The sequence below is a fragment of the Aedes albopictus genome, chromosome 1 (assembly GCF_035046485.1).
Source record: "Aedes albopictus strain Foshan chromosome 1, AalbF5, whole genome shotgun sequence".
NCBI classification, from domain to species: domain Eukaryota; kingdom Metazoa; phylum Arthropoda; class Insecta; order Diptera; family Culicidae; genus Aedes; species Aedes albopictus.
In genome coordinates, this window is record NC_085136.1 from 23,636,743 (window position 1) to 23,664,401 (window position 27,659).

At 41.5% G+C, this 27,659-nt stretch overlaps 1 protein-coding gene across 6 annotated transcripts in view; it reads right to left on the bottom strand.

Annotated features, from left to right (window-relative positions):
- LOC109424776 (eye-specific diacylglycerol kinase) overlaps nucleotides 1-27,659 on the bottom strand; it is a 596,032-nt gene that overhangs the window by 17,207 nt on the left and 551,166 nt on the right. For 5 of the 6 annotated variants that reach the window (XM_062844212.1, XM_062844211.1, XM_062844215.1 and 2 more), the window contains 12 exons: nucleotides 25,238-25,367; nucleotides 24,959-25,179; nucleotides 20,969-21,051; nucleotides 20,724-20,898; nucleotides 19,762-19,972; nucleotides 19,505-19,697; nucleotides 19,146-19,439; nucleotides 18,854-19,077; nucleotides 18,451-18,786; nucleotides 18,248-18,383; nucleotides 17,116-17,163; nucleotides 12,470-12,533 (listed from right to left, as the gene is read on the bottom strand). In XM_062844212.1, coding sequence (XP_062700196.1) covers nucleotides 12,470-12,533; nucleotides 17,116-17,163; nucleotides 18,248-18,383; nucleotides 18,451-18,786; nucleotides 18,854-19,077; nucleotides 19,146-19,439; nucleotides 19,505-19,697; nucleotides 19,762-19,972; nucleotides 20,724-20,898; nucleotides 20,969-21,051; nucleotides 24,959-25,179; nucleotides 25,238-25,367 — 2,115 coding nt within the window. The remainder of the gene's footprint in view (nucleotides 1-12,469; nucleotides 12,534-17,115; nucleotides 17,164-18,247; nucleotides 18,384-18,450; nucleotides 18,787-18,853; nucleotides 19,078-19,145; nucleotides 19,440-19,504; nucleotides 19,698-19,761; nucleotides 19,973-20,723; nucleotides 20,899-20,968; nucleotides 21,052-24,958; nucleotides 25,180-25,237; nucleotides 25,368-27,659) is intronic. The other variant, XM_062844213.1, reaches the window with a different exon arrangement.

A 27,659-nucleotide genomic window follows, 5' to 3' on the forward strand; every position in this document is an offset into this window, starting at 1 on the left:
TAGTAAGGTCTTGGGGTCTTTTTTGACCTTTTCCGAATTTTAATTCGCTATAGCTTTTGTTTCGAAAGGCCTAGAAATGTGAAATTTTCAGACAATTATTTTTTTGTGGAAAACTATCATTTTCATTCATCCAAAACATTGGACGACCCCTAGGGGAGCTCCCATAAAAAAAGTTACAAATAAGACCCTGGGGTCATTTTTGACCCCAAACTTTGAACGGCTGTCAAAAATCAGTGGCTGGGCCGATTTTGATTTTCTTTGGCCCAAATGAAAGCCACACATGTCTAGTTTTCAAAACCCCCGGAGAGTTCCGGATTTGGTCACTGTGGCCACCGGGAACCTGCTTCAACTGAAAAATGCCGCTTTAGAGACCCTAACTTTGGCAAGCTATAACTTTGCAACCAAACAAGTAATCAGGACCGTTCAAGAATCGTTGGAAAGGTATTCACGTGGACTTTGATTAAAGACATTAATATTGACTAATTCTTAAGAACCGGTTCCGGAAATCCGGAACATCCGAAAAGTAATGTTTTTCACGATAATGTGCTAGAAAGCACATTCATATTATTTACAGGATAGAAGTTTTTGCATCAAACTTCTTTAGGCCATAATACAATCGGTCGAGAACTATTTCTGTATGTTTCTGGTTATGTCCCGTCCTTCTGGAACCGGTTCCAGGGATCCCACAAGATGGCCAACGAGTTGACTGTAACGAAATTGAACAATTGTCCGCGCTAAACACATCTGCGTTGGTTAACTCATGATGAAATCTCAAAAATTTTACATGCTCCATATTGTTGTGATATGTAAAAATATTATTGGACATTGTGGTCTTATGTGGCCACCGGAGTAACCACCGGAGAAACCCGTATTGAGGGACTTCCATGTTTTTGCAACAAAGATAGGCATTCGACGGCTCTAACTTCATGATTTTTCATGGCCATGTGGCTTCTGGCATTAAATAGAAGAATTGACCATTCTGGTCTGTTTTGGCCACCGGAGTGACCACCGGAGAAATCCGTATTGAGGGAGTTTCATGTTTTTGCAACAAAGATAGGCATTCGACGGTTCTAACTTCATGTTTTTTCATGGCCATGTAGGTCCTGGCATTGAAAAGAAGAATTAACCATTCTGGTCTGTTTTGGCCACCGGAGTGACCACCGGAGAAACCCGTATTGAGGGAGTTTCATGTTTTTGCAACAAAGATAGGCATTCGACGGCTCTAACTTCATGTTTTTTCATGGCCATGTAGCTTCTGGCATTAGATAGAAGAATTTACCATTCTGGTCTGTTTTGGCTACCGGAGTGACCACCGGAGAAATCCGTATTGAGGGAGTTTCATGTTTTTGCAACAAAGATAGGCATTCGACGGCTTTAACTTCATGATTTTTCATGGCCATGTGGCTTCTGGCATTGAAAAAAAGAATTGACCACAATGGTCTGTTTTGGCCACCGGAGTGACCACCGGAGAAACTCGTATTGAGGGAGTTTCATGTTTTTGCAACAAAGATAGGCATTCGAAGGCTCTAACTTCATGATTTTTCATGGACATGTTGCTTCTGGTATTAAAAAGAACAATTGAATATTCTGGTTCGCTTTGGCCACCGGAGTGACCACCGGTGAAATCCGTATTGAGGGAGTTTCATGTTTTTGCAACAAATATAGGCATTCGACGGCTCTAACCAATGATGCAAATTATCACCTCACTAGTGCTCATCACAGCTCATCAACTGTATATTTATCGCGTGCGATTGAACTGTGCACTGATCAGCGATGACCAGCAGCAAAGAGGTGGCAAAACGAACATGATGTAAATCACAAACGATTTTGCACACATCTGACTGCGCCGCCACACGCTCGCCCGAACAGCCGAACCATACCGAATAGGTTGGTTTGCGAAGCTACGGCACGAACGCTCGACACGCACACAGAAGCAACATTCGCATGTACCGATACCATACTAATAAAGCTTCCAGCCAACGATGCTTCGCGATAAGCTGTCGAAAAGCATCGAAAGTGATGAAAAGAGATGCTTCACACCAAAAATCGATTCAAGGTTTCAGCAAAATTTTGCTGAATTTTGCCGAGCTGAAGGTTTCAGCAAAAATTTTGCTGAAATTCAGCAAAATTTGCTGATTTGTTCAGTAAACTCTGCTGATCACCAGTAACGTTTTGCTGAAATTCAGCAAACTTTGCTGAAAGTTCAGCAAAAAATTTTGCTGATCTCTTCAGCTCGGCAAAATTCAGCAAAATATTGCTGAAAGCGTTTAGTGTGTTGGCTAGAACGCAACGGCTCAACGGCGAAAAGGAAGAGTCAACTATGCTGATTAGTGTTGAGTCCGTTCGTGTGCTACTCGTATGGGAGGTTGATTGAATAAAGCGAGGATGGGTGAAAACGTATTCGTTGTCGAAAGCAAATCGCATCATTTCGCGAATGTTTTCATCAAATAGCAAGCTTGGCTCTAACTTCATGATTTTCCATGGCCATGTGGCTTCTGGCATTAAAAAGAAGAATTTACCATTCTGGTCCGTTTTGGCCACCGGAGTGACCACCGGAAAAAATCGCATTGAGGGACTTCCATGTTTTTGCAACAAAGATGGGCATTCGACGGCTATAACTTCATGATTGTGTACTATTTTGACTATTCTGGTCTGCTTTGGCCATCGGAGTGACCACCTGGAGAAACACATACTAGGGAACTCCTATGTTTATTTTTAAACGCTCATATTATCTAGATTTATCACCAGAAGCAGTCTTTCGACGGCTCAATTTTCATGCTTCGACACGCGACATATTATCTTTATGCTCAGTTGTTATTCTTATTGTTCAACAAGGTTATTTTGTAGTAGAGGCAATTCATGTTAAAACATACTGCGATTCTTGTAGTCTGATACTGCACTGTCAATGGTAATATGATTAGTTCGAGAATTGAGGATAGTTTTACTTTGGTTCACAAACAAACCTTTCATCGTATATTTTGATTAACACCACTTAACGTTTTGGTCGTCTGTGTTCACTGTTCTTGAAAATCACATCGTTTCTTTTCATTATCTTTTTAGATATGTCCACATTATTTGTTAGTACTTGATATGCTTTCTCCTTTCTTGCAGACTCTATTTTCTTATACTTATGTGAAGTCAGCTTTTTCAGAATGAAAAGTTGTCTTAGTTGGTAGAAGAAGGGCTTTCTTGAGGAAGACAAACAATGTTTCACTTGAATTAGGGAATTATCAAGTTCTGCAATCGAGGAATTCAGTCACAAATATTATCCATTTAGTGAGTTTTATGAACACTTCGCAATTTTTTAATTTTTTTAATAAAATTAATTCGTCTAGTAGTTTCAACTGGCATACTCTTAAAGTTCTACGGAGGATTCCTTTCGAGTCCGACTGACATCAAGGTATACAATTAATAAAATGTGCATGCTGCCCAGGGGCAGAATTTCAAACCAAGTATCTCATCAATGAAGAATACAGTCTCTCCAAGATTGCAGAATTCTGAGCTATGAGATTTTTAAAATTTGCGTGTTTACTGGTGCTACTTAGAGGCAGAATTCTGTCACAAGTGTCCCATTTTGTGCAAGTCTATGTCGTACTGATCAACTTTGCCGAAGACACCATCTTCCTAAGTTATTAGGATTCTGAGCTATACAATTTCTAAAATTTGCAAGTTCACTAGCGCCACCTAATGGCAGAATTGCGAAACAAGGTTTCCGTTTTATGTTAGTCTATGTCATACTGGTCAATTTTGCTGAAGACACCAATTTTCTTAGTTATCGGGGGGAGCGACACTAGTTTTGCTGAGCCGAAAAACTTCAAAAAAAATCGAAAAAAACCGGTAAACGCCGCCAAGTGGCAGAATTTTGAAACAAGTGTTTATTTTTATGTAAGTTTATGTCATACTGATCAACTTTGCCGAAGACACCATTTTTCTAAGTTATCAGGATTCTGAGCTATGAGTTTTCTAAAATTTGCATGTTCACTTGCGCCGCCTAGTGGCAGAATTGCGAAACAAGTGTTTATTTTTATGTAAGTTTATGTCATACTGATCAACTTTGCCGAAGACATCAACTTTCTAAGTTATCAGGATTCTGATCTATGAGATTTTTAAAATTTGCATGGTCACTAGCTCCGCCTAGTGGCAGAATTGCGAAACAAGTGTTTATTGTTATGAAAGTTTATGTCATTCTGATTAACTTTTCCAAAGACACCAACTTAATAAGTTATCGGGGGGAGCGACACTAAGTAGTTTTTCCAAGCCGAAAAACTACAAAAAAGTCGGAAAAAGACGAAAAAACCGGTAAACGCCACCTGGTGGCAGAATTTCGAAACATGTGTTTTTTTTATATAAGTTTATGTCATACTGAACAACTTTGCCGAAGACATCAACTTTCTAAGTTATCAGGATTCTGAGCTATAAGTTTTCTAAAATTTGCATGTTCACTAGCGCCGCCTAGTAGCAGAATTTCGAAACATGTGTTTTTTTTATATAAGTTTATGTCATACTGAACAACTTTGCCGAAGACACCAACTTCGTAAGTTATCAGGATTCTGAGCTATGAAATTTCTAAAATTTGCATATTCACTAGCGCCGCTCAGTGGAGGAATTTTGAACTTCGCAACTCATCGTCAGTAAGTTCTTGGCGTACCCAACAACTTTTCCGAAGACACTATCCTTCCAAATTATCAGGGTCTTGAGCTGTCGCATATCGTAACGTTTGCTTGACAACCTGATATGGTTTCTGTAGTGCAATTTAGCATCAAACTGTTGATGGTCCCTCTAGCGGTCAAATTGCCAACTAATCCTATGAACCAAATTTCTAAATGGTAGATCTTATCAAGCCCTAAAACTTTGCCGAAGAAAGTATTGCGCTAACTCTTAACACACCCGAGATAATAGGCCATACCCCCAAAAGGCCGAAAACCTATAAGATCTTAGTCTCCTATTAAGCGGATTCCTATTGCGCCCCCCGACCAGTGATCTTATAAGAGTCTCGACTGTATGTACAAAGTTATAAAATAGGTTGAAAGAGACTGGCCAGGGCCAGGGATAAAACCCAGTGCCCAGGAGTAATCAGGAACATTAAACATCAAACCACAAAGTCCGTCAAATGAATCAGAGCCTTAATTCAATAAAGCTTTCAACAACAATATAGTAAAATTTCCACAACTGTCGTATACACAATATTTGCGCCGATAAGTAAATAACGTATGATGAACATCCAGCTATGCCTCTGACAACATCACGATTGGTAACCCCTAAAAAATTTCTTGCGTCCCGTTGTTGATCCTCATCATCATATGCTCGATCATTATCCTCGTTTCGTTCCAACTACTTTGCGTGGTCTCCCAAAAACCAAACTGTCGTTAATTTATTCTTCATCATCACTTCGTCGTCGTCGTCGTCGCCGTCGCCGTGGACCGACCCAGTGCCAAAACGGACCAGAATGGTCAATTCTTCTTTTTAATGCCAGAAGCCACATGGTCATGGAAAATCATGAAGTTAGAGCCGTCGAATGCCTATATTTGTTGCAAAAACATGAAACTCCCTCAATACGGATTTCACCGGTGGTCACTCCGGTGGCCAAAGCGAACCAGAATATTCAATTGTTCTTTTTAATACCAGAAGCAACATGTCCATGAAAAATCATGAAGTTAGAGCCTTCGAATGCCTATCCTTGTTGCAAAAACATGAAACTCCCTCAATACGAGTTTCTCCGGTGGTCACTCCGGTGGCCAAAACAGATCATTGTGGTCAATTCTTCTTTTCAATGCCAGAAGCCACATGGCCATGAAAAATCATAAAGTTAGAGCTGTCGAATGCCTATCTTTATTGCAAAAACATGAAACTCCCTCAATACGGATATCTCCGGTGGTCATTCCGGTAGCCAAAACAGACCAGAATGGTCAATTCTTCTATTTAATGCCAGAAGCCACATGGCCATGAAAAAACATGAAGTTAGAACCGTCGAATGCCTATCATTGTTGCAAAAACATGAAACTCCCTCAATACGGATTTCTCCGGTGGTCACTCCGGTGGCCAAAACAGACCAGAATGGTCAATTCTTCTGTTTAATGCCAGAAGCCACATGGCCATGAAAAATCATGAAGTTAGAGCCGTCGAATGCCTATCTTTGTTGCAAAAACATGGAAGTCCCTCAATACGGGTTTCTCCGGTGGTCACTCCGGTGGCCACATAAGACCACAATGTCCAACAATATTTTTACATATCACAACAATATGGAGCATGTAAAATTATTGAGATTTCATCATGAGTTAACCAACGCAGATGTGTTTAGCGCGGACAACCGTTCAATTTCGTTACAGTCAACTCGTTGGCCATCTTGTGGGATCCCTGGAACCGGTTCCAGAAGGACGGGACATAACCAGAAACATATAGAAATAGTTCTCGACAGATTGTATTATGGCCTAAAGAAGTTTGATGCAAAAACTTCTATCCTGTAAATAATATGAATGTGCTTTCTAGCACATTATCGTGAAAAACATTACTTTTCGGATGTTCCGGATTTCCGGAACCGGTTCTTAAGAATTAGTCAATATTAATGTCTTTAATCAAAGTCCACGTGAATACCTTTCCAACGATTCTTGAACGGTCCTGATTACTTGTTTGGTTGCAAAGTTATAGCTTGCCAAAGTTAGGGTCTCTAAAGCGGCATTTTTCAGTTGAAGCAGGTTCCCGGTGGCCACAGTGACCAAATCCGGAACTCTCCGGGGGTTTTGAAAACTAGACATGTGTGGCTTTCATTTGGGCCAAAGAAAATCAAAATCGGCCCAGCCACTGATTTTTGAGAGCCTTTCAAAGTTTGGGGTAAAAAATGACCCCAGGGTCTTATTTGTAACTTTTTTTTAGGGACTAAGGAAGGTTAAAGTGATCATGTTATTGTCAAAAATAAGCTTAAAAAATTACTTTCAATTGAAAGAAGAAAATCTTTGAAAAATATAAGTAAAGCCAAAAATTCCACAACAGTAAAAGAAAATCCTATGTGTAGAAAGGAAAATCTTTGATGAGTATTGATCAAATCCCGTCAAAATAATATTTGATCAATTGGATCCACACCATGATCAACTTGTCCACAAGACAACTTTGTGGAAAAGTGCTAATTGGAAAAATAAGCTGTTGTGCGCAATAAAAAAATTAAATAACATAAAAGATTTATTGTATTGTGAAGTGCGAAAGGTTTGAGTTTACATATTTTTTTTGTTTCAGAGTAATTTGCCCATCTTCAAACTATAGGCTTTTCTTTAAAAGTTACTCAAAAACCATTTCTTGTTTGCTCTTACATCAGTTCCGTTAGTTTATGTATTTAGCTTTCGCATATAAATCTGAACAAAAATTAAATTTTACATTTTTACGATCGTTATCGTGGGCTTATCGATCCCAAACAAATAAAAAAATACGATTTATTTTTCAATAGGAATGTTTTAAATTATCATTAAATTGGGAACACTTCTGGATTGAGAATTTTGGAAAATTTCTGGGAAATGGTACTTTCTGGGGAATGGTACATTCTAGCAAATGGTTTTCTGGGAAATGGTATTTTCTGGCAAATGTCTTTCTGACTAATGGCATTCTGGCGAATGGTTTTCTGGCAAATATCGCACAATCGATGAAGAGAATAAAGATAATGAGAACGATAAAGGCGACGATGAGACTTAAGCTAGTATGACACTCTTTGACCAATGCCAAATATTTGACCACTTTTGACAGTTAAATTTTGACCAAGGTGTACCTGGCAAACAAAAATATTTGTCACTTTCGAAAAACGAATAGGGACAAACAGAGCCAAACCACCTGCCAAAATTTATCTGTCAAAAGTGGTCAAATATTTGGCGTCTGGGCAAAGAGTGTAATAGCACCCTTATTAGGACAATAGAGCTTGCTGACGTTTATTCACCTCTCTCTTTCAAGCATGCAGGCGGGATAGGATTTGTTTTCATCGGGAAACCTTTCCCGATGAAAACAAATCCTATCCCGCCTGCATGCTTGAAAGAGAGAGGTGAATAAACGTCAGCAAGCTCTATAATGAGGCTGATGATGAAGTTGAGTACTACGAAGACGATGAGAATGAAGAAGAATGATGAAAACTACAGCAGCCATCTGCAGAGGCCAGAAAAGGCTACTGGAAACGTCTTGAGGAAGCACATACTTATGGAGAAGTCCAAAGGAAACCTATGGGCTCTTCAAGGGCCAGCCTTTGGAATCAGCTTTAGGAAGCCTCTAGAATTGTCAAAAACCAAAAAATCTTTTTTTTTTTTTGTTTTTATTTATGTGTATTATAACTAGTTGCTAATTCTACACTCACCAAAAAATCTGGAAAAGTCCAGAGGAATCCTCTGACAGCATTCAAAACAAAACTCTGGAAACATCCTGAAGCTCCTGTCCATGTCCAGCGAAAGCTTCTGAAAACGCGCAGAAGAAACTACGGGAAATGTAAAGCCGAAGCCTCTGGAATTGTCTAGCGGATGCTTCTGTAAACATCCAGAGGAAGCCTCTGGGAACGTCCAGAGGATACTTTTAGTAACTGTCTTCAGGAAACCGCTGGAATCAGCCAAAAGAAATCCTAGGAGCCTTCAAAAACGTTCAGAGTCTTGAAAGGCCCAAGAGACGTCTGAGGAAACCTATTAAAACGTCCTGAAGAAACCTCTGCAAATGTCCAGCGGAAGCATCAGGATGCTTCCAAAGGAATGCCCATGGGGCGTCCAGATGTAACTTTTTGAAACTTCCACAGGAAGCCTATGGACTTTCGAGAGCAAGCCCATATAATTGTCATTAGGAAGCTTCTTTAATCTTCCAGAAAGCAACTGCAAACAGAGTAAGCCTTTGAAAACGTGCAAAGAAAAACTCTGCAAAAGTCTAGCGGAAGCTTCTGGAAATGTCTTTAGAAAGCCTCTGGAGTCGTCGAGAATCCTAAGAGCCTCCGTAAAAGTCCAGAGTAAACGTCCATGGGACGTCCAGAGGACGACTCTGGGAACGTCCTGAAAAAGCCTCTGCAAATGCCCAGGGGAAGTTTCAGGAAACTTCCAAGAGAATCTCCATGGGGCATCTATAAAATTCAGCTGGCAGTCCCGAAAGGCCACTATACGGGGGCCTCGGTCAGCACTCACCTGAACTGGTCAAGATGATACCACCAGATTTCCTTACTACTGGAACTACCAATTAAACACTTTTTCTATAATAATTTCTAATATTACTTTATTAAATCTAACAATTTAACTCTATAATTTAGTTTTACAATAAGCTCTAGCTGAAAGCACGCGTCTGGTTCAGTTGAAAATTTTCTTCTATTTGAATTTCTGCTCGCATGCTTTGATCGCGAGTCGCACGTTGGCATGGTAACCGTGGACGACGTCGCCGCGCCAAGATACCCGAGCAAAACATCTAGTTGCAGCTACTGTTGGCAACAGCATCCAAATGAAACTTTTTGAAATTGAGACTTCAACAGGAAGCCTGTGGACCTTCGAGAGCAAGCTCATGGAATTGTGAAGCCGCTCGAATCTTCCAGTAAAAAAAAATACATCAAACTTCCAGAGAAAGCCTCTAGAAACATTCAAATAAACCAGAGAAAACATCTGGAAACGTCCTGAGAACCCAAGTAACAATGGCTAATTAGTCTTGTTAAAGTTTTTAAAACCGTGATACTTAAAACCAAATATCTTCATTTTGGTTTTATGCTGATTGGCGTAGCTAGGATTTTTTTCGTTTATAATATTTTATGTAACATTGTTATTTTAAGAGCTAGAGTTTTGATGTCTTCGACCACTTTTGATATTTTTGGCTGCTTTACAACTTTGCCGAAGACGCCAAAGCTCTAAGATGCGGTGGTTTTATGAACTAAATTCTAAACGCAATTTGAGACGCAAATAAAACCCAACAACTTTACCGAAGACACCAACTTGATAGGACGTAACACCAATGTGCTAAAGGTTTTGTCTTGCTAATTTCTGTTGCTGGCCCAGTGTGCAATGGTTACCGTAACACTTACTAACATTCCTTCCCATCCTCGATGACCGTAAGGACGTGGCCGGCGCTGTTATTGACCTTAATATAGTTGAGAGTTCTCGAACTGTGTACATTGCGAATGCTATGCTAGTCCCAAACCTCAATCATTGGTTCTCTGTGCAATTTCGATTGCTCCGGTCAATCACGGAGTAGCAACTACGAATTGTGCGGTCATTTATACTTATGCTCATGCTCAAATTCATTCGAATTTCCAGGGAAATTCATTCGCATTTCCAGGGAAATTCATTGATTCGAATTTCCAGAAAAATTCATTCGAATTTCCGGAGGAAATTCATTCGAATTTCCAGGGGAAATTCATTCGAATTTCCAGGGGAAATTCATTCGAATTTCCAGGGAAAATTCATTCGAATTTCCAGGGGAAATTCATTCGAATTTCCAGGGGAAATTCATTCGAATTTCCAGGGGAAATTCATTCGAATTTCCAGGGGAAATTCATTCGAATTTCCAGGGGAAATTCATTCGAATTTCCAGGGGAAATTCATTCGAATTTCCAGGGGAAATTCATTCGAATTTCCAGGGGAAATTCATTCGAATTTCCAGGGGAAATTCATTCGAATTTCCCGGGGAAATTCATTCGAATTTCCCGGGGAAATTCTTTGGAATTTCCAGGGGAAATTCTTTGGAATTTCCAGGGGAAATTCTTTGGAATTTCCAGGGGAAATTCTTTGGAATTTCCAGGGGAAATTCTTTGGAATTTCCAGGGGAAATTCTTTGGAATTTCCAGGGGAAATTCTTTGGAATTTCCAGGGGAAATTCTTTGGAATTTCCAGGGGAAATTCTTTGGAATTTCCAGGGGAAATTCTTTGGAATTTCCAGGGGAAATTCTTTGGAATTTCCAGGGGAAATTCTTTGGAATTTCCAGGGGAAATTCTTTGGAATTTCCAGGGGAAATTCTTTGGAATTTCCAGGGGAAATTCTTTGGAATTTCCAGGGGAAATTCTTTCGAATTTCCAGGGGAAATTCTTTCGAATTTCCAGGGGAAATTCTTTGGAATTTCCAGGGGAAATTCTTTGGAATTTCCAGGGGAAATTCTTTGGAATTTCCAGGGGAAATTCTTTGGAATTTCCAGGGGAAATTCTTTGGAATTTCCAGGGGAAATTCTTTAGAATTTCCAGGGGAAATTCTTTAGAATTTCCAGGGGAAATTCTTTGGAATTTCCAGGGGAAATTCTTTGGAATTTCCAGGGGAAATTCTTTGGAATTTCCAGGGGAAATTCTTTGGAATTTCCAGGGGAAATTCTTTGGAATTTCCAGGGGAAATTCTTTGGAATTTCCAGGGGAAATTCTTTGGAATTTCCAGGGGAAATTCTTTGGAATTTCCAGGGGAAATTCTTTGGAATTTCCAGGGGAAATTCTTTGGAATTTCCAGGGGAAATTCTTTGGAATTTCCAGGGGAAATTCTTTGGAATTTCCAGGGGAAATTCTTTGGAATTTCCAGGGGAAATTCTTTGGAATTTCCAGGGGAAATTCTTTGGAATTTCCAGGGGAAATTCTTTGGAATTTCCAGGGGAAATTCTTTGGAATTTCCAGGGGAAATTCTTTGGAATTTCCAGGGGAAATTCTTTGGAATTTCCAGGGGAAATTCTTTGGAATTTCCAGGGGAAATTCTTTGGAATTTCCAGGGGAAATTCATTCGAATTTCCAGGGGAAATTCATTCGAATTTCCAGGGGAAATTCATTTGAATTTCCAGGGGAAATTCATTCGAATTTCCAGGGGAAATTCATTCGAATTTCCAGGGGAAATTCATTCGAATTTCCAGGGGAAATTCATTCGAATTTCCAGGGGAAATCCATTTGAATTTCCAGGCGAAATTCTTTGGAATTTCCAGGGGAAATTCTTTGGAATTTCCAGGGGAAATTCATTCGAATTTCCAGGGGAAATTCATTCGAATTTCCAGGGGAAATTCATTCGAATTTCCAGGGGAAATTCATTCGAATTTCCAGGGGAAATTCATTCGAATTTCCAGGGGAAATTCATTCGAATTTCCAGGGGAAATTCATTCGAATTTCCAGGGGAAATTCATTCGAATTTCCAGGGGAAATTCATTCGAATTTCCAGGGAAAATTCATTCGAATTTCCAGGGGAAATTCATTCGAATTTCCAGGGGAAATTCATTCGAATTTCCAGGAGAAAATTCATTCATTCCAGGCGAAATTCTAAGGTATTTCCACGGGAAATTCTACGGAATTTCCAGGGAAAATTCTCCGGGATTTCCTGGGAAAATTCGCCAGAATTTCTAAGGGAAATTCTCCGGAATTTCCAGGAAAAAATCACTGTAATTTCCAGGGGAGATTGAGGACGAATGGAAGCTGATAACATTTTATCCGCGAACTCCAAAAAGTAATTTGCTCATAATTCCCACCGAAGATACTGCCCGCCCTTCATCCCCAACAAACAATATCACAAACCCGAAAAAAATATCACTTACCATCACCAAATCACCCATTTTGGCCGCCTTAATTACCGCATCGGTTGTCTTCTCCAGTAGATTGCTGCATCGTAGGTTCGGTGTCATCCACAGTTTATTTTTCACCCGCGTTCGTTCATTCATTCATCCATTTTATCGCCGAGAGTTATGCAAATGTTTGCCACAATTATCGTCATCCAGGCGCAGCAGCACGTTGACCATCGTGGTGTGAGGTGGGCCGGAAGCGTTGAGAAAAAAAAGAGGGAAAAGAATAATTGAACAAATTAATTTAGCAGTGTTATTGTGTCCCACACAGAGTACACAGTGAGTGGCGACGAGAGCGAAAAAAAAAATGACGCCGGAAGAGCTACCAATTAGCAGCGGCATACGGTCGCCGGTAGTAGCACAGGTAACAGGTAAAGCTCTAAATACATTCACTTCAGAGAGGGTGACGAGAGATAAACAAATCACATAAGGGGCTGTCCATTAATTACGTAAGGGTTTATAGGGGGAGGGGGGGTTTGAGAAATCTTACGCGCCATACAAAAATATTTAGATTCTCATACAAAAAATCTTACAAGGGGGGGAGGAGGTGTCGAAAAATCGCTAAAATCTCCTTACGTAATAAATGGACAGTCCCTAAATCATGCCTAATATATGAACAAGGGAGAGTTTGAAAGCTCTACTAGCTACTCTGGAAGCGATGCTGTTCCGGTTGTCGACGACGATTCCAAGCATGTACCTGCCGTCGCTCCTAAATAGCAGCTGACATGAGCCTACATGTAGGCGTTTCAATTATTTACAAGCACTTGATGAGATTAGATGATGAGCGAGGGAGGAGGCATCGTAGCAGGCGCCGGCGACGAGCGGGAAGCAGGAACATCCTAAAACTAAATGATGCGAATGAGATGCCGACGAGAGTGGTGGGTGACGGTGAGATGGGTGGTGGTGAGAAGCACTCACAATTAAGCAAAGCCTACTGGGAGGGGTGACACAGTCGCCATCATAAGAAGCGATGGGACATTACGCATTTAATCTTCTTGGAAGGAAAGGTTTTTGCTTAAGCTTGTTTCGATATTGTTTTCTGAATAACGAGAAACGGCTGCTGAGGACATCTGCGCGTCTAAAAGCACATGAACGTACACAATACATTGTGAAAGGCTTTCACGGATGAGCTGACGAACTTTTATTTAATCTTCCTAATACATCGATAAAGAAGCGTTGTTTACGGATAAACAGGCTTCCACTGTCACACGGAGGATAAAACTCATAAAAAGTCATTGAGGTGTGAGAATCTTTTCGATTCGATTCGTTTTCAATTCGATTTCGATTCGATTTCGATTCGATTTCGATTCGATTTCGATTCGATTTCGATTCGATTTCGATTCGATTTCGATTCGATTTCGATTCGATTTCGATTCGATTTCGATTCGATTTCGATTCGATTTCGATTCGATTTCGATTCGATTTCGATTCGATTTCGATTCGATTTCGATTCGATTTCGATTCGATTTCGATTCGATTTCGATTCGATTTCGATTCGATTTCGATTCGATTTCGGTTCGATTTCGATTCGATTTCGATTCGGTTTCGATTCGACTTCGATTCGATTTCGATTCGATTTCGATTCGATTTCGATTTGATTTCGAATTGATTTCGATTCGATTTCGATTCGATTTCGATTCGATTTCGATTCGATTTCGATTCGATTTCGATTCGATTTCAATTCGATTTCGATTCGATTTCGATTCGATTTCGATTCGATTTCGATTCGATTTCGATTCGATTTCGATTCGATTTCGATTCGATTTCGATTCGATTTCGATTCGATTTCGATTCGATTTCGAATCGATTTCAATTCAATTTCGAATCGATTTCGATTCGATTTCGATTCGATTTCGATTCGATTCGATTTCGATTCGATTTCGATTTCGATTCGATTTCGATTCGATTTCGATTCGATTTCGATTTCGATTCGATTTCGATTCGATTTCGATTCGATTTCGATTCGATTTCGATTCGATTTCGATTCGATTTCGATTCGATTTCGATTCGATTTCGAGTCGATTTCGATTCGATTTCTATTCGATTTCTATTCGATTTCTATTTGATTTCGATTCGATTTCGATTTCGATTCGATTTCGATTCGATTTCGATTCGATTACGATTTCGATTTCAATTCGATTTCGATTTCAATTCGATTTCGATTTCAATTCGATTTCGATTCGATTTCGATTCGATTTCGATTCGATTTCGATTCGATTTCGATTCGATTTCGATTCGATTTCGATTCGATTTCGATTCGATTTCGATTCGATTTCGATTCGATTTCGATTCGATTTCGATTCGATTTCGATTCGATTTCGATTCGATTTCGATTCGATTTCGATTCGATTTCGATTCGATTTCGATTCGATTTCGATTCGATTTCGATTCGATTTCGATTCGATTTCGATTCGATTTCGATTCGATTTCGATTCGATTTCGATTCGATTTCGATTCGATTTCGATTCGATTTCGATTCGATTTCGATTCGATTTCGATTCGATTTCGATTCGATTTCGATTCGATTTCGATTCGATTTCGATTCGATTTCGATTCGATTTCGATTCGATTTCGATTCGATTTCGATTCGATTTCGATTCGATTTCGATTCGATTTCGATTCGATTTCGATTCGATTTCGATTCGGTTTCGATTCAATTTCGATTCGATTTCGATTCGATTTCGATTCGATTTCGATTCGATTTCGATTCGATTTCGATTCGATTTCGATTCGATTTCGATTCGATTTCGATTCGATTTCGATTCGATTTCGATTCGATTTCGATTCGATGTCGATTCGATTTCGATTCGATTTCGATTCGATTTCGATTCGATTTCGATTCGATTTCGATTCGATTTCGATTCGATTTTGATTCGATTTCGATTCGATTTCGATTCGATTTCGATTCGATTTCGATTCGATTTCGATTCGATTTCGATTCGATTTCGATTCGATTTCGATTCGATTTCGATTCGATTTCGATTCGATTTCGATTCGATTTCGATTCGATTTCGATTCGATTTCGATTCGATTTCGATTCGATTTCGATTTCGATTCGATTTCGATTCGATTTCGATTCGATTTCGATTCGATTTCGATTCGATTTCGATTCGATTTCGATTCGATTTCGATTCGATTTCGATTTCGATTCGATTTCGATTCGATTTCGATTCGATTTCGATTCGATTTCGATTCGATTTCGATTCGATTTCGATTTCGATTCGATTTCGATTCGATTTCGATTCGATTTCGATTCGATTTCGATTCGATTCGATGATTCGATTTCGATTCGATTTCGATTCGATTTCGATTCGATTTCGATTCGATTTCGATTCGATTTCGATTCGATTTCGATTCAATTTCGATTCGATTTCGATTCGATTTCGATTCGATTTCGATTCGATTTCGATTCGATTTCGATTCGATTTCGATTCGATTTCGATTCGATTTCGATTCGATTTCGATTCGATTTCGATTCGATTTCGATTCGATTTCGATTCGATTTCGATTCGATTTCGATTCGATTTCGATTCGATTTCGATTCGATTTCGATTCGGTTTCGATTCAATTTCGATTCGATTTCGATTCGATTTCGATTCGATTTCGATTCGATTTCGATTCGATTTCGATTTCGATTCGATTTCGATTCGATTTCGATTCGATTTCGATTCGATTTCGATTCGATTTCGATTCGATGTCGATTCGATTTCGATTCGATTTCGATTCGATTTCGATTCGATTTCGATTCGATTTCGATTCGATTTCGATTCGATTTCGATTCGATTTCGATTCGATTTCGATTCGATTTCGATTCGATTTCGATTCGATTTCGATTCGATTTCGATTCGATTTCGATTCGATTTCGATTCGATTTCGATTCGATTTCGATTCGATTTCGATTCGATTTCGATTCGATTTCGATTCGATTTCGATTCGATTTCGATTCGATTTCGATTCGATTTCGATTCGATTTCGATTCGATTTCGATTTCGATTCGATTTCGATTCGATTTCGATTCGATTTCGATTCGATTTCGATTCGATTTCGATTCGATTTCGATTCGATTTCGATTCGATTTCGATTCGATTTCGATTCGATTTCGATTCGATTTCGATTCGATTTCGATTCGATTTCGATTCGATTTCGATTCGATTTCGATTCGATTTCGATTCGATTTCGATTCGATTTCGATTCGATTTCGATTCGATTTCGATTCGATTTCGATTCGATTTCGATTCGATTTCGAATGATTCGATTTCGAATGATTCGATTTCGAATGATTCGATTCAATGATTCGATTCAATGATTCGATTCAATGATTCGATTCAATGATTCGATTCAATGATTCGATTTAATGATTCGATTCAAGGATTCGATTCAATGATTCGATTCAATGATTCGATTCAATGATTCGATTCAATGATTCGATTCAATAATTCGATTCAATGATTCGATTCAATTCTGATTCTCAACCGCTGACAAAGGCGACATCTAGCAACGATCAACACCTAGCCTACTGCAATCAACATGTTTTCCCAATCAGCCTTCTGCGTTGCATGCCTTATTCCTACACAGACAAACCCGTTGTTGGTGGTTATGGTAGTGATAGTAGCAGTAGTCACCTGAATCCGAAGGCATCTTCGTTCAACCCGAACAATCGCTCGTGGAAGCTGTCGCAGTCGGCGTCGTCGTCGTCGCGTTGACAGTTGCGGCGCGTTGACAGGCGGACAGGTTGTGTGCGTGTAATGTTTAGCGTGCATTTGTAGGGTTTTTTTGTTGTTATCAGTGAAGAAGAAGAAAGCATTCGTTGTGAGAATGAGCAGAGAGAAAGGAAAGAGAAAATATTGAGGAAAAATCGAAGATTAAAATGTGGATTTATAAAGTGAAAGTGACAATTCTAAAATACATTCCAAACAAGGTGAGATAATTTCTGAAGACAGGAAAACGACGGCTGTCATCAGGTTATTAGGGATGGTCAATCAGTTAGGGACGTCCAATAAGTCGATGAGTTTGTTTTGTGTCAATCGATAGTCGACAAGCCACTCAACAAACATTTTTGTTGTACAAGAGTGAAACAAACCACTCTTTAGCAAACTTTAGCTTAAGAAACTGTTATTCAGCTAGTTATGTTACTTAGGTCAAACATCCCTAGCAGAAAAAATTGAAAGGAAATAGTTGGAGACGGATCAAACCGAATCCAAAGCACATTTTCCGCCATTTATTGTCGCCAGTCAGTCATTTGACAGTCAATTCATGGCGTTCCCGTTAGCTAGGTTAGGTGTCTAGCGTTGTTTATCAAAGTCGGTCGAGAAGGAAGCAAAGCAGATGAACTGAAAGAGCAATGTTTGCCCCTCTCTTTGAAGTCGAAGCTAACGGGGAACGGGGAAATAGGAACGGATGTCAGACAAGTATGCAAACATCATTTAAATTTCCTTTTAATGAAGAGCAAACATGACACGTGTAGGAGATAATGCAGGCAATGGCAGTCGTCGTTTTCCGTTTCTTCGTCGCTTCACCATGGGACGCTCGTCAGGTGCGCCGCCCCAGTGGAAAAGAGATGTACGCTTAGGTCTCTGTACATTATTGCATGGTAGTGTGAAACACGGGGTTTTCCCGGAGAGTATACTTAAAGGGATAAAAGCAGGCAAAAAAGACCTGTTTATTTGAATAGAATTAGTGAGAAATAACTGGAGATGGGTTGACTCTAAGAAGAACTGGAAAAGAAAGATGGGGATCGTGACCAGGGGCTGTTACCTCCTAAAGTTGACCAGCTGGTCCAGGCTCTGACCATTGCCGAGGGTTCCTCCGCTGTGGCTATCCGGACCCGAGACGCTCAGATTGTTCCGGGGGCTGTCCTGCGATCCGTGAGAACCCTGGGAACCTTGAGAACCTGTTCAAGAACGAAAAAGCGAGTCAAAACCTTACAAATGTTTCACCCTTTCCAACCAAACACTAACTCTTTCTCGATGGAATGTCAAGGGCAGGTGACAGCGTGTCGGATGCACTTCCGGAACCCGGTCCCGACAGCGACCGGTTGAAGAATTTCAGCCCGGGTGACTGAGGCGTCCCATCGCGGGACTCTCGATCGCTGGACTCGACGCTGCTGGTGAGATGCGCCGGCAGAGCCGAGCCTTCCTTCGTCTGCAGCGAGCCTCCGCTTTCGTCTTCGGGCGTCTGCGGCAACGTGGGACACTCCTGGTCCAGCACGAAAATACAATCGGTGGCAATGTCGGTGATGAAGTGTAGATTCTCCTGCGCCCGGTCCACCCGGAAGAAGCGCTCTGCTGTGCAGGCTGTCGAGGGGAGAAGCAAAACAACATTTGTAGGGTTCTGTGGAACAACGCCGTTTGTAGAGCTTACAATCGATAAAGCACCAATCCGGCGACAGCTTGGGGCTGTCCGGCTGCTCTTCGCAGTACTTGTTGACGAGGACCCGGACCTGTTCGAGATCGGTAACGGGCACATCCAGCGTGCCCAGGTTGACGGCCGAGTTCTTCAGCAGATCCTTGTCGTAGTGGTGCTGCTCGTAGTCGGACATCATGATCTTCATCAGCGTTAGGTTGAGAGATTCCAGTTTTTCTTGTCTGAAACGGTTAAGAATTTAAGGTTATGTTCCTTCCGTCCCTGAACACCCCCTAGAATCAACACTCACGGCACATTGGCCCTTCCGGGCTTCCGTTTCGCCAGCATCACAGCCTTGTTCAGCAGGGTCAGTTCGATGGTGGAGGGCTTCAGCTTACACGCCTCGCCATCCACCTGCATCGGGATAGTTTTGGAGGTGACGATCTTGGCGGACTTGCACTGCGCTATACAGGTCCCGTGGCCACCGGCCTGCAGCAGCGGGAGCTGATAGGTAGTCAAGCCGACGACCTCGATCAGGCCGTCATCGGTGGCCGGCTCGAACTGTCCACCGGACTTGTTCCACGGATGGGTTCCACCTCCGTAGCTACAAAGGGGAAGATTCTCAGATATCTAAGGTCTACCGAGTCACGAAACTGGCGCTCAACCTACCTTGGAATGTTGAGAAATACTATTGCATGCACCTTGTGCTCCTTCAGCTTCGGCGTCAGGTCCTTACCGTCGCACTCCAGCGTGACAAATTCGGCCAAACCCTTCCACTTCCGCTTGAGCAGATCCTTACCGCCGGCCTGGCCGTAGAACATCTTGTTCCGCAGCCGGGAGTTGAACTTTTCCGGATGGGCCTCTGAAAAAATCACAAAAACCTCAGTCATCGACCTTAACCTCAAAATCCCAAAACCCGGACAAACCTCTCGCCTCGTGGAATTCCAGCGCTATGTGGGCGTCAACCCCCAACGAGAAATAGTTGTTGACCACGTTCAACGGCAGATTGTCCTTGCCATCTTCGGCGTTCGTCACCGCGGTGTTCGGCTCGACCTTCAAGTTCCACCGGTCCAGCAGAACCGTGTCCGAGTTCCCAATGTTGGCCAAAATCTTCCCAATCGGTTCATCGGTGTAACCCTGCGAAAGAAACGACGCAATTTGTCGTAAATCATCTCGTTCGATTAGTCGTCCCGAACGGAAAGACAATAAACGCCCCGAGTTAGGCAACCAGTAATGGCGCGCGTCGCCCCAGACGCAGAAGACGAAATCAATTCCCGATAATGGCGTTAGTAAATCGGTTTTGTGGTTGGTTTCCCGGCTTCCACCGAACACGACATTCGTCAGAAACAATCACGTTTTTTCAATCAATTTACTTTTATCTTCGCAAATCAAATATTATTTGATGTGACACTACTGGAGTGAAAGTAGCCCGTCGGCGAAAATGGGACCAAGGATGATGCCCGAGCAGAAATTGTAACATTTAAAATTCGAATTCAAATGAATTCGAATCATCAAATTGAATCATCAATTCGAATCATCGAATCGAATAATCGAATCATCGAATCGAATCATCGAATCGAATCATCGAATCGAATCATCGAATCGAATCATCGAATCGAATCATCGAATCGAATCATCGAATCAAATAATCGAATCGAATTATCGAACTTAAAGTCACATTTTTGATGGGGTTGTTTCAAATCAGAGACGGATCTCTTATGAAGGACTCAAACGAAACCCATTTACTTTAATGACGATACAGTCATACCAGAACATAAGCAATAATAATCGAACACGTTTTACATAAAAATCGTTGCTCAAACCCTTTCCATTTTATGACGCCATCGAATTGGAATGAATACGCTGAAAACATCGAATAGATACTTACGCCACCCCAGCCCAGCGCTCGGGCAAGATCGTTTCCCGTGCCGAGTGGTAGAACGCCGACGGCCGGCGGAGGCACAAAGTTGATCTGATCGAGTACGGAGAGGACCCAGCCTACGGTGCCGTCACCTCCGCAGGCCAACACCCGCAGCTGCGGCACCTTTCGGAACATCTCCAGTCTGTGTTGGTAAAGGATCAAAGTTATTGCTGCAACTGCTAGTAGAGGTAGGTATTGTGATCCGGACTTACCCCATTTTTGGTCCACCTTGCGTCAGGTCGAACACCTGCCGAGGGTTGAGCAACCACTGGAATTTCTGGAGGAGTTTGGCACCCTGAAAATAAAGACAATGTAAGAAAATAAATAAATACGGGGTAAAAAGAATTATCAATCGAGTTCCGGAGAATTTCCCCTGGAAATTCTTGAGAATTTCCCCTGGAAATTCCGGAGAATTTCCCCTGGAAATTCCGGAGAATTTCCCCTGGAAATTCCGGAGAATTTCCCCTGGAAATTCCGGAGAATTTCCCCTGGTAATTCCGGAGAATTTCCCCTGGAAATTCCGGAGAATTTCCCCTGGAAATTCCGGAGAATTTCCCCTGGAAATTCCGGAGAATTTCCCCTGGAAATTCCGAAGAATTTCCCCTGGAAATTCTGAAGAATTTCCCCTGGAAATTCTGAAGAATTTCCCCTGAAAATTCCGAACAATTTCCCCCGGAAATTCCGAAGAATTTCCCCTGGAAATTCCGAAAAATTTCCCCTGGTAATTCCGGAGAATTTCCCCTGGAAATTCCGGAGAATTTCCCCTGGAAATTCCGGAGAATTTCCCCTGGAAATTCCGGAGAATTTCCCCTGGAAATTCCGGAGAATTTCCCCTGGAAATTCCGGAGAATTTCCCCTGGGAATTCCGCAGAATTCCCCTGGAAATTCCGAAGAATTTCCCCTGGAAATTCCGAAGAATTTCCCCTGGAAATTCCGAAGAATTTCCCCATCTAATTCCAAAGAATTTCCCCTGCAAATTCTGAAGAATTTCCCCTGCAAATTCCGCAGAATTTCCCCTGTAGATTCCAGAGAATTTCCCCTGGAAATTCGAAAGAATTTGCCCTCCTGGAAAATTCGAATGAATTTTCTCTGCAAATTCGAGAGGAAATTGGAAATTCGAATGAATTTCCTCTGGAAATTCGGGTGAATTTCCTCTGGAAATTCAGGTGAATTTCCTCTGGAAATTCAGGTGAATTTCCTCTGGAAATTCAGGTGAATTTCCTCTGGAAATTCAGGTGAATTTCCTCTGGAAATTCGAGTGAATTTCCTCTGGAAACTCGAGTGAATTTCCTCTGGAAATTCAAGTGAATTTCCTTGGCAAATTCAAGTGAATTTCCTCTGGAAATTCGAGTGAATTTCCTCTGGAAATTCGAGTGAATTTCCTCTGGAAATTCGAGTGAATTTCCTCTGGAAATTCGAGTGAATTTCCTCTGGAAATTCGAGTGAATTTCCTCTGGAAATTCGAGTGAATTTCCTCTGGAAATTCGAGTGAATTTCCTCTGGAAATTCGAGTGAATTTCCTCTGGAAATTCGAGTGAATTTCCTCTGGAAATTCGAGTGAATTTCTTCTGGAAATTCGAGTGAATTTCCTCTGGAATTTCGAGTGAATTTCCTCTGGAAATTCGAGTGAATTTCCTCTGGAAATTCGAGTGAATTTCCTCTGGAAATTCGAGTGAATTTCCTCTGGAAATTCGAGTGAATTTCCTCTGGAAATTCGAGTGAATTTCCTCTGGAAATTCGAGTGAATTTCCTCTGGAAATTCGAGTGAATTTCCTCTGGAAATTCGAGTGAATTTCCTCTGGAAATTCGAGTGAATTTCCTCTGGAAATTCGAGTGAATTTCCTCTGGAAATTCGAGTGAATTTCCTCTGGAAATTCGAGTGAATTTCCTCTGGAAATTCGAGTGAATTTCCTCTGGAAATTGGAGTGAATTTCCTCTGGAAATTGGAGTGAATTTCCTCTGGAAATTGGAGTGAATTTCCTCTGGAAATTGGAGTGAATTTCCTCTGGAAATTGGAGTGAATTTCCTCTGGAAATTGGAGTGAATTTCCTCTGGAAATTCGAGTGAATTTCCTCTGGAAATTCGAGTGAATTTCCTCTGGAAATTCGAGTGAATTTCCTCTGGAAATTCGAGTGAATTTCCTCTGGAAATTCGAGTGAATTTCCTCTGGAAATTCGAGTGAATTTCCTCTGGAAATTCGAGTGAATTTCCTCTGGAAATTCGAGTGAATTTCCTCTGGAGATTCGAGTGAATTTCCTCTGGAAATTCGGTGAATTTCCTCTGGAAATTCGAGTGAATTTCCTCTGGAAATTCGAGTGAATTTCCTCTGGAAATTCGAGTGAATTTCCTCTGGAGATTCGAGTGAATTTCCTCTGGAAATTCGAGTGAATTTTCTCTGGAAATTCGAGTGAATTTTCTCTGGAAATTCGAGTGAATTTCCTCTGGAAATTCGAGTGAATTTCCTCTGGAAATTCGAGTGAATTTCCTCTGGAAATTCGAGTGAATTTCCTCTGGAAATTCGAGTGAATTTCCTCTGGAAATTCGAGTGAATTTCCTCTGGAAATTCGAGTGAATTTTCTCTGGAAATTCGAGTGAATTTCCTCTGGAAATTCGAGTGAATTTCCTCTGGAAATTCGAGTGAATTTCTTCTGGAAATTCGAGTGAATTTCCTCTGGAAATTCGAGTGAATTTCCTCTGGAAATTCGAGTGAATTTCCTCTGGAAATTCGAGCGAATTTCCTCTGGAAATTCGAGTGAATTTCCTCTGGAAATTCGAGTGAATTTCCTCTGGAAATTCGAGTGAATTTCCTCTGGAAATTCGAGTGAATTTCCTCTGGAAATTCGAGTGAATTTCCTCTGGAAATTCGAGTGAATTTCCTCTGGAAATTCGAGTGAATTTCCTCTGGAAATTCGAGTGAATTTCCTCTGGAAATTCGAGTGAATTTCCTCTGGAAATTCGAGTGAATTTCCTCTGGAAATTCGAGTGAATTTCCTCTGGAAATTCGAGTGAATTTCCTCTGGAAATTCGAGCGAATTTCCTCTGGAAATTCGAGCGAATTTCCTCTGGAAATTCGAGCGAATTTCCTCTGGAAATTCGAGCGAATTTCCTCTGGAAATTCGAGCGAATTTCCTCTGGAAATTCGAGCGAATTTCCTCTGGAAATTCGAGCGAATTTCCTCTGGAAATTCGAGCGAATTTCCTCTGGAAATTCGAGTGAATTTCCTCTGGAAATTCGAGTGAATTTCCTCTGGAAATTCGAGTGAATTTCCTCTGGAAATTCGAGTGAATTTCCTCTGGAAATTCGAGTGAATTTCCTCTGGAAATTCGAGTGAATTTCCTCTGGAAATTCGAGTGAATTTCCTCTGGAAATTCGAGTGAATTTCCTCTGGAAATTCGAGTGAATTTCCTCTGGAAATTCGAGTGAATTTCCTCTGGAAATTCGAGTGAATTTCCTCTGGAAATTCGAGTGAATTTCCTCCGGAAATTCGAGTGAATTTCCTCCGGAAATTCGAGTGAATTTCCTGTGGAAATTCGAGTGAATTTCCTCTGGAAATTCGAGTGAATTTCCTCTGGAAATTCGAGTGAATTTCCTCTGGAAATTCGAGTGAATTTCCTCTGGAAATTCGAGTGAATTTCCTCTGGAAATTCGAGTGAATTTCCTCTGGAAATTCGAGTGAATTTCCTCTGGAAATTCGAGTGAATTTCCTCTGGAAATTCGAGTGAATTTCCTGTGGAAATTCGAGTGAATTTCCTTTGGAAATTCGAGTGAATTTTCTTTGGAAATTCGAGCGAATTTCCTCTGGAAATTCGAGCGAATTTCCTCTGGAAATTCGAGCGAATTTCCTCTGGAAATTCAAGCGAATTTCCTCTGGAAATTTATGCGAATTTGCTCTGGAAATTCGAGTGAATTTCCTCTGGAATTTTGAGTGCATTTCCTCTGGAAATTCGAGCGAATTTCCTCTGTAAATTTATGCGAATTTGCTCTGGAAATTCGAGTGAATTTCCTCTGGAATTTTGAGTGAATTTCCTCTGGAATTTTGAGTGAATTTCCTCTGGAAATTCGAGTGCATTTCCTCTGGAAATTCGGGTGAATTTCCTCTGGAAATTCGAATGAATTACGCCTCAAAATTAGAGTGAATTTTTCCTGGATATTTAAATGCATCAATTCCATAATTGGAGTGATCATTTCCTTCTTCAACTCACCTGATTGCCGCCAGATTTCGGATTGATGAACACCAGCACCGGCGTGATGTTGGCCGTCGGAATCGGTTTGATCACGAACGTCCGCGGTTCCTTCGGGGCGCTGCTCTTCTTGCCGGCCTTCTTCTTCTTCTGTGGAGTTTTCCGCAGCGAAGACTTGAAGCTACCCTTGCGGGGCAGCTTGACGATCCAGGACGGTGGCACCACGATGCTCCGGTGGGCTCCTGACGGATGAGATTTTCCAAATCAAATCTAATCCTCAAAATTTTGGCTGCAACTTACCTAACGTGCACTCTTCGCCGATTCGCTCCGGATTGAAGCACGCTTCCTTGTTATGATATGATGATTTACACCAGGCACATGATAAAGCAACAATTTCCTTAGAACTAAACGAGAGCTTCGCTTGGAGTGACTGAAATGAAGAAAGAAAGGACGGAAAAAAACGAGGTGAGAATTTCGTTCAGTGTGGGGTGCGACAATGGCGCTAGTTGCTTGATAGATCAAAACGCGGAAAAAACATAGATCATTTTTGAAAACTGATAATAAACTATAAATTGGATGAATTAACATGGTTTACAGAATGGAACACAAAAAAATATTCTTCTGGAAATTCCTAGAATCAATTTATTCCCATTTTACACCTCTTTTCGCCCACTATGCCATTCCCTCTCAATCCCTGAATGGAAAACAGTGAAATTTGAATACATATTTCATGAAAGCCCTAAACATACTCGCACGATTGCACACCGTCTGCCACCACCGGTCCGCAATCAGCTAAAACGTGGTCTGGCCTAAAAGTCTGAAAGCCTCATTTCATGGAATTTTATCGTGTGTGTGTTGTGTTGGACGCCCATATTCCCAGATGGCGTCCGTGCGTGCGTGCGTGCGTGCTTGCAAAATGGACCCAACTCAATTCCAGCACTAACTCCACAGTCCACACGCTTAGCCCTTTTGGATTATTAATTATTCAATCACTCACAACTGGCGGCGATGGCGTCGACGTCGGCGTCGACGCTTGCAGCAACACCAGAGCTTAGGACACACAAAAGGCTCCACTTAATTTGTTCCATACTGAAAATGCCCTCAGGAGGAGTTCATTTGTGTTCACGCGTTGGGTTGGTATGTGCGTGCTCAATTGGTGGAAAGTCTGTGCTAATTTCTGGCCGTTTGTTGTATAAAATTCAAATGAGCTTCTGGCTGCTAATCTCGATCGGGCATATTGAGGCTATTCCTCGGAATCGGAAACAAAACGGGCAGTTGGTTTGGTTGGGTTTGCCGCCGATGACGACGGACGACGACGGTTGGCCGATTTACATGTGATGAATAATTCTGAGCCGATTTTCTGCAGCAATTAGCAGGAAACGTTGAGTGTGTATTAATAAGGGGAAATGGGTTATGAATTGATGCTGATCAATCTTAGCCAATATTTCAGCATGATTTATTTTGAGGTTTTTACGATAAGCACTACTGTCGACATTTTATTTAGTTACATTTTCAGCCATAAAGCTTTGATAGACTTATCATAGACGAACTGATAAATTTTGATTGTGTTTCACTTAAAATACTTGACTATGGGAAATCAACTGAAAATATATCGTATTGTATTGTATTACAGTCACGGTCGCCATGTTCTACCGTTCCAACCAATTAAAAAATAAAATGTGGTATTTTTCATGAATTACGATTTTTTACCTAATATGAAGTAATATTCATTATGTTGCTGAAATTGTGAAGCCCGCAGAACTCCGAGATCTCACAGAATTGGAAACATTACGGAGATCGTCGACACCCATGTACAGTGGTTGAGTGCTCTTGCGAAACGATTGCGGCGTTATGGAGAATGTTCGAAGCGGAAAGAACAAAACTGGATGTTCGACATTAACGAAAGGGAGTACTACAACTGCATCCGAACCGATAAGCCTGATCATAAACAAGGCCTTCCGCAGATTGGTGACGTCACACTGTTCTGGGCCATTCTATGGGAGAACTCTGTCCAGCACAGCGACGATGGGTTGTGGTTGGCAGAAGAAAAGCGACTGTGTGTTGAAGTTGGGGACGTGACCGCGGTCGTAGAACCCGCCCAGGATATACGTGAGACTACCCGGTATACCAGAAATTGGGCTGCACCAGGACCTTCAGCCCGCTATGGTTCTGCTTTGCGATGAACCCCCTCAGCAGAGCACTCTACCTATGCAACTATGACTACCAACTGAAAAGTGGGGAAAGGAGTGCAAGAACAACCCACATCTTCTTTATGGACGAATCTGTTTGCGGAATCAGTACAGACGGTGTGACGGTGTTCAACAACGACATCCGGATGTAGTTTGGAATTGAAAAATGTCGCTCCATCATCTTCGCCGGGGTCGCCGGCGCCAACTGTTTCCGCGTCAACGAACAGGAGAAGATTCGGAGGGCGAAGCGTACAAATACCTCGGTTTCCTGCAACCTAGAGGTATTCGTAACACAGCGAGAAGGAACTGCAGGACAAATTCTCGCATCGTATCAACTGTGTTCTGAGGAGCTTTCTGTCAGCCGGCAACAAGGTGAAGGCGATCAACACGTTTGCTGTGCCCCTGTTGACCTACAGCTTTGGGGTGGTAAAGTGAATCAAGACTGACCTCGAGGCGTTAGAACGAGCAGTACGAGTGGCGTTCACCAAGCACCGCATGCGCCATCCAAAGTCGTCCATCGAGAGAGTCACCCT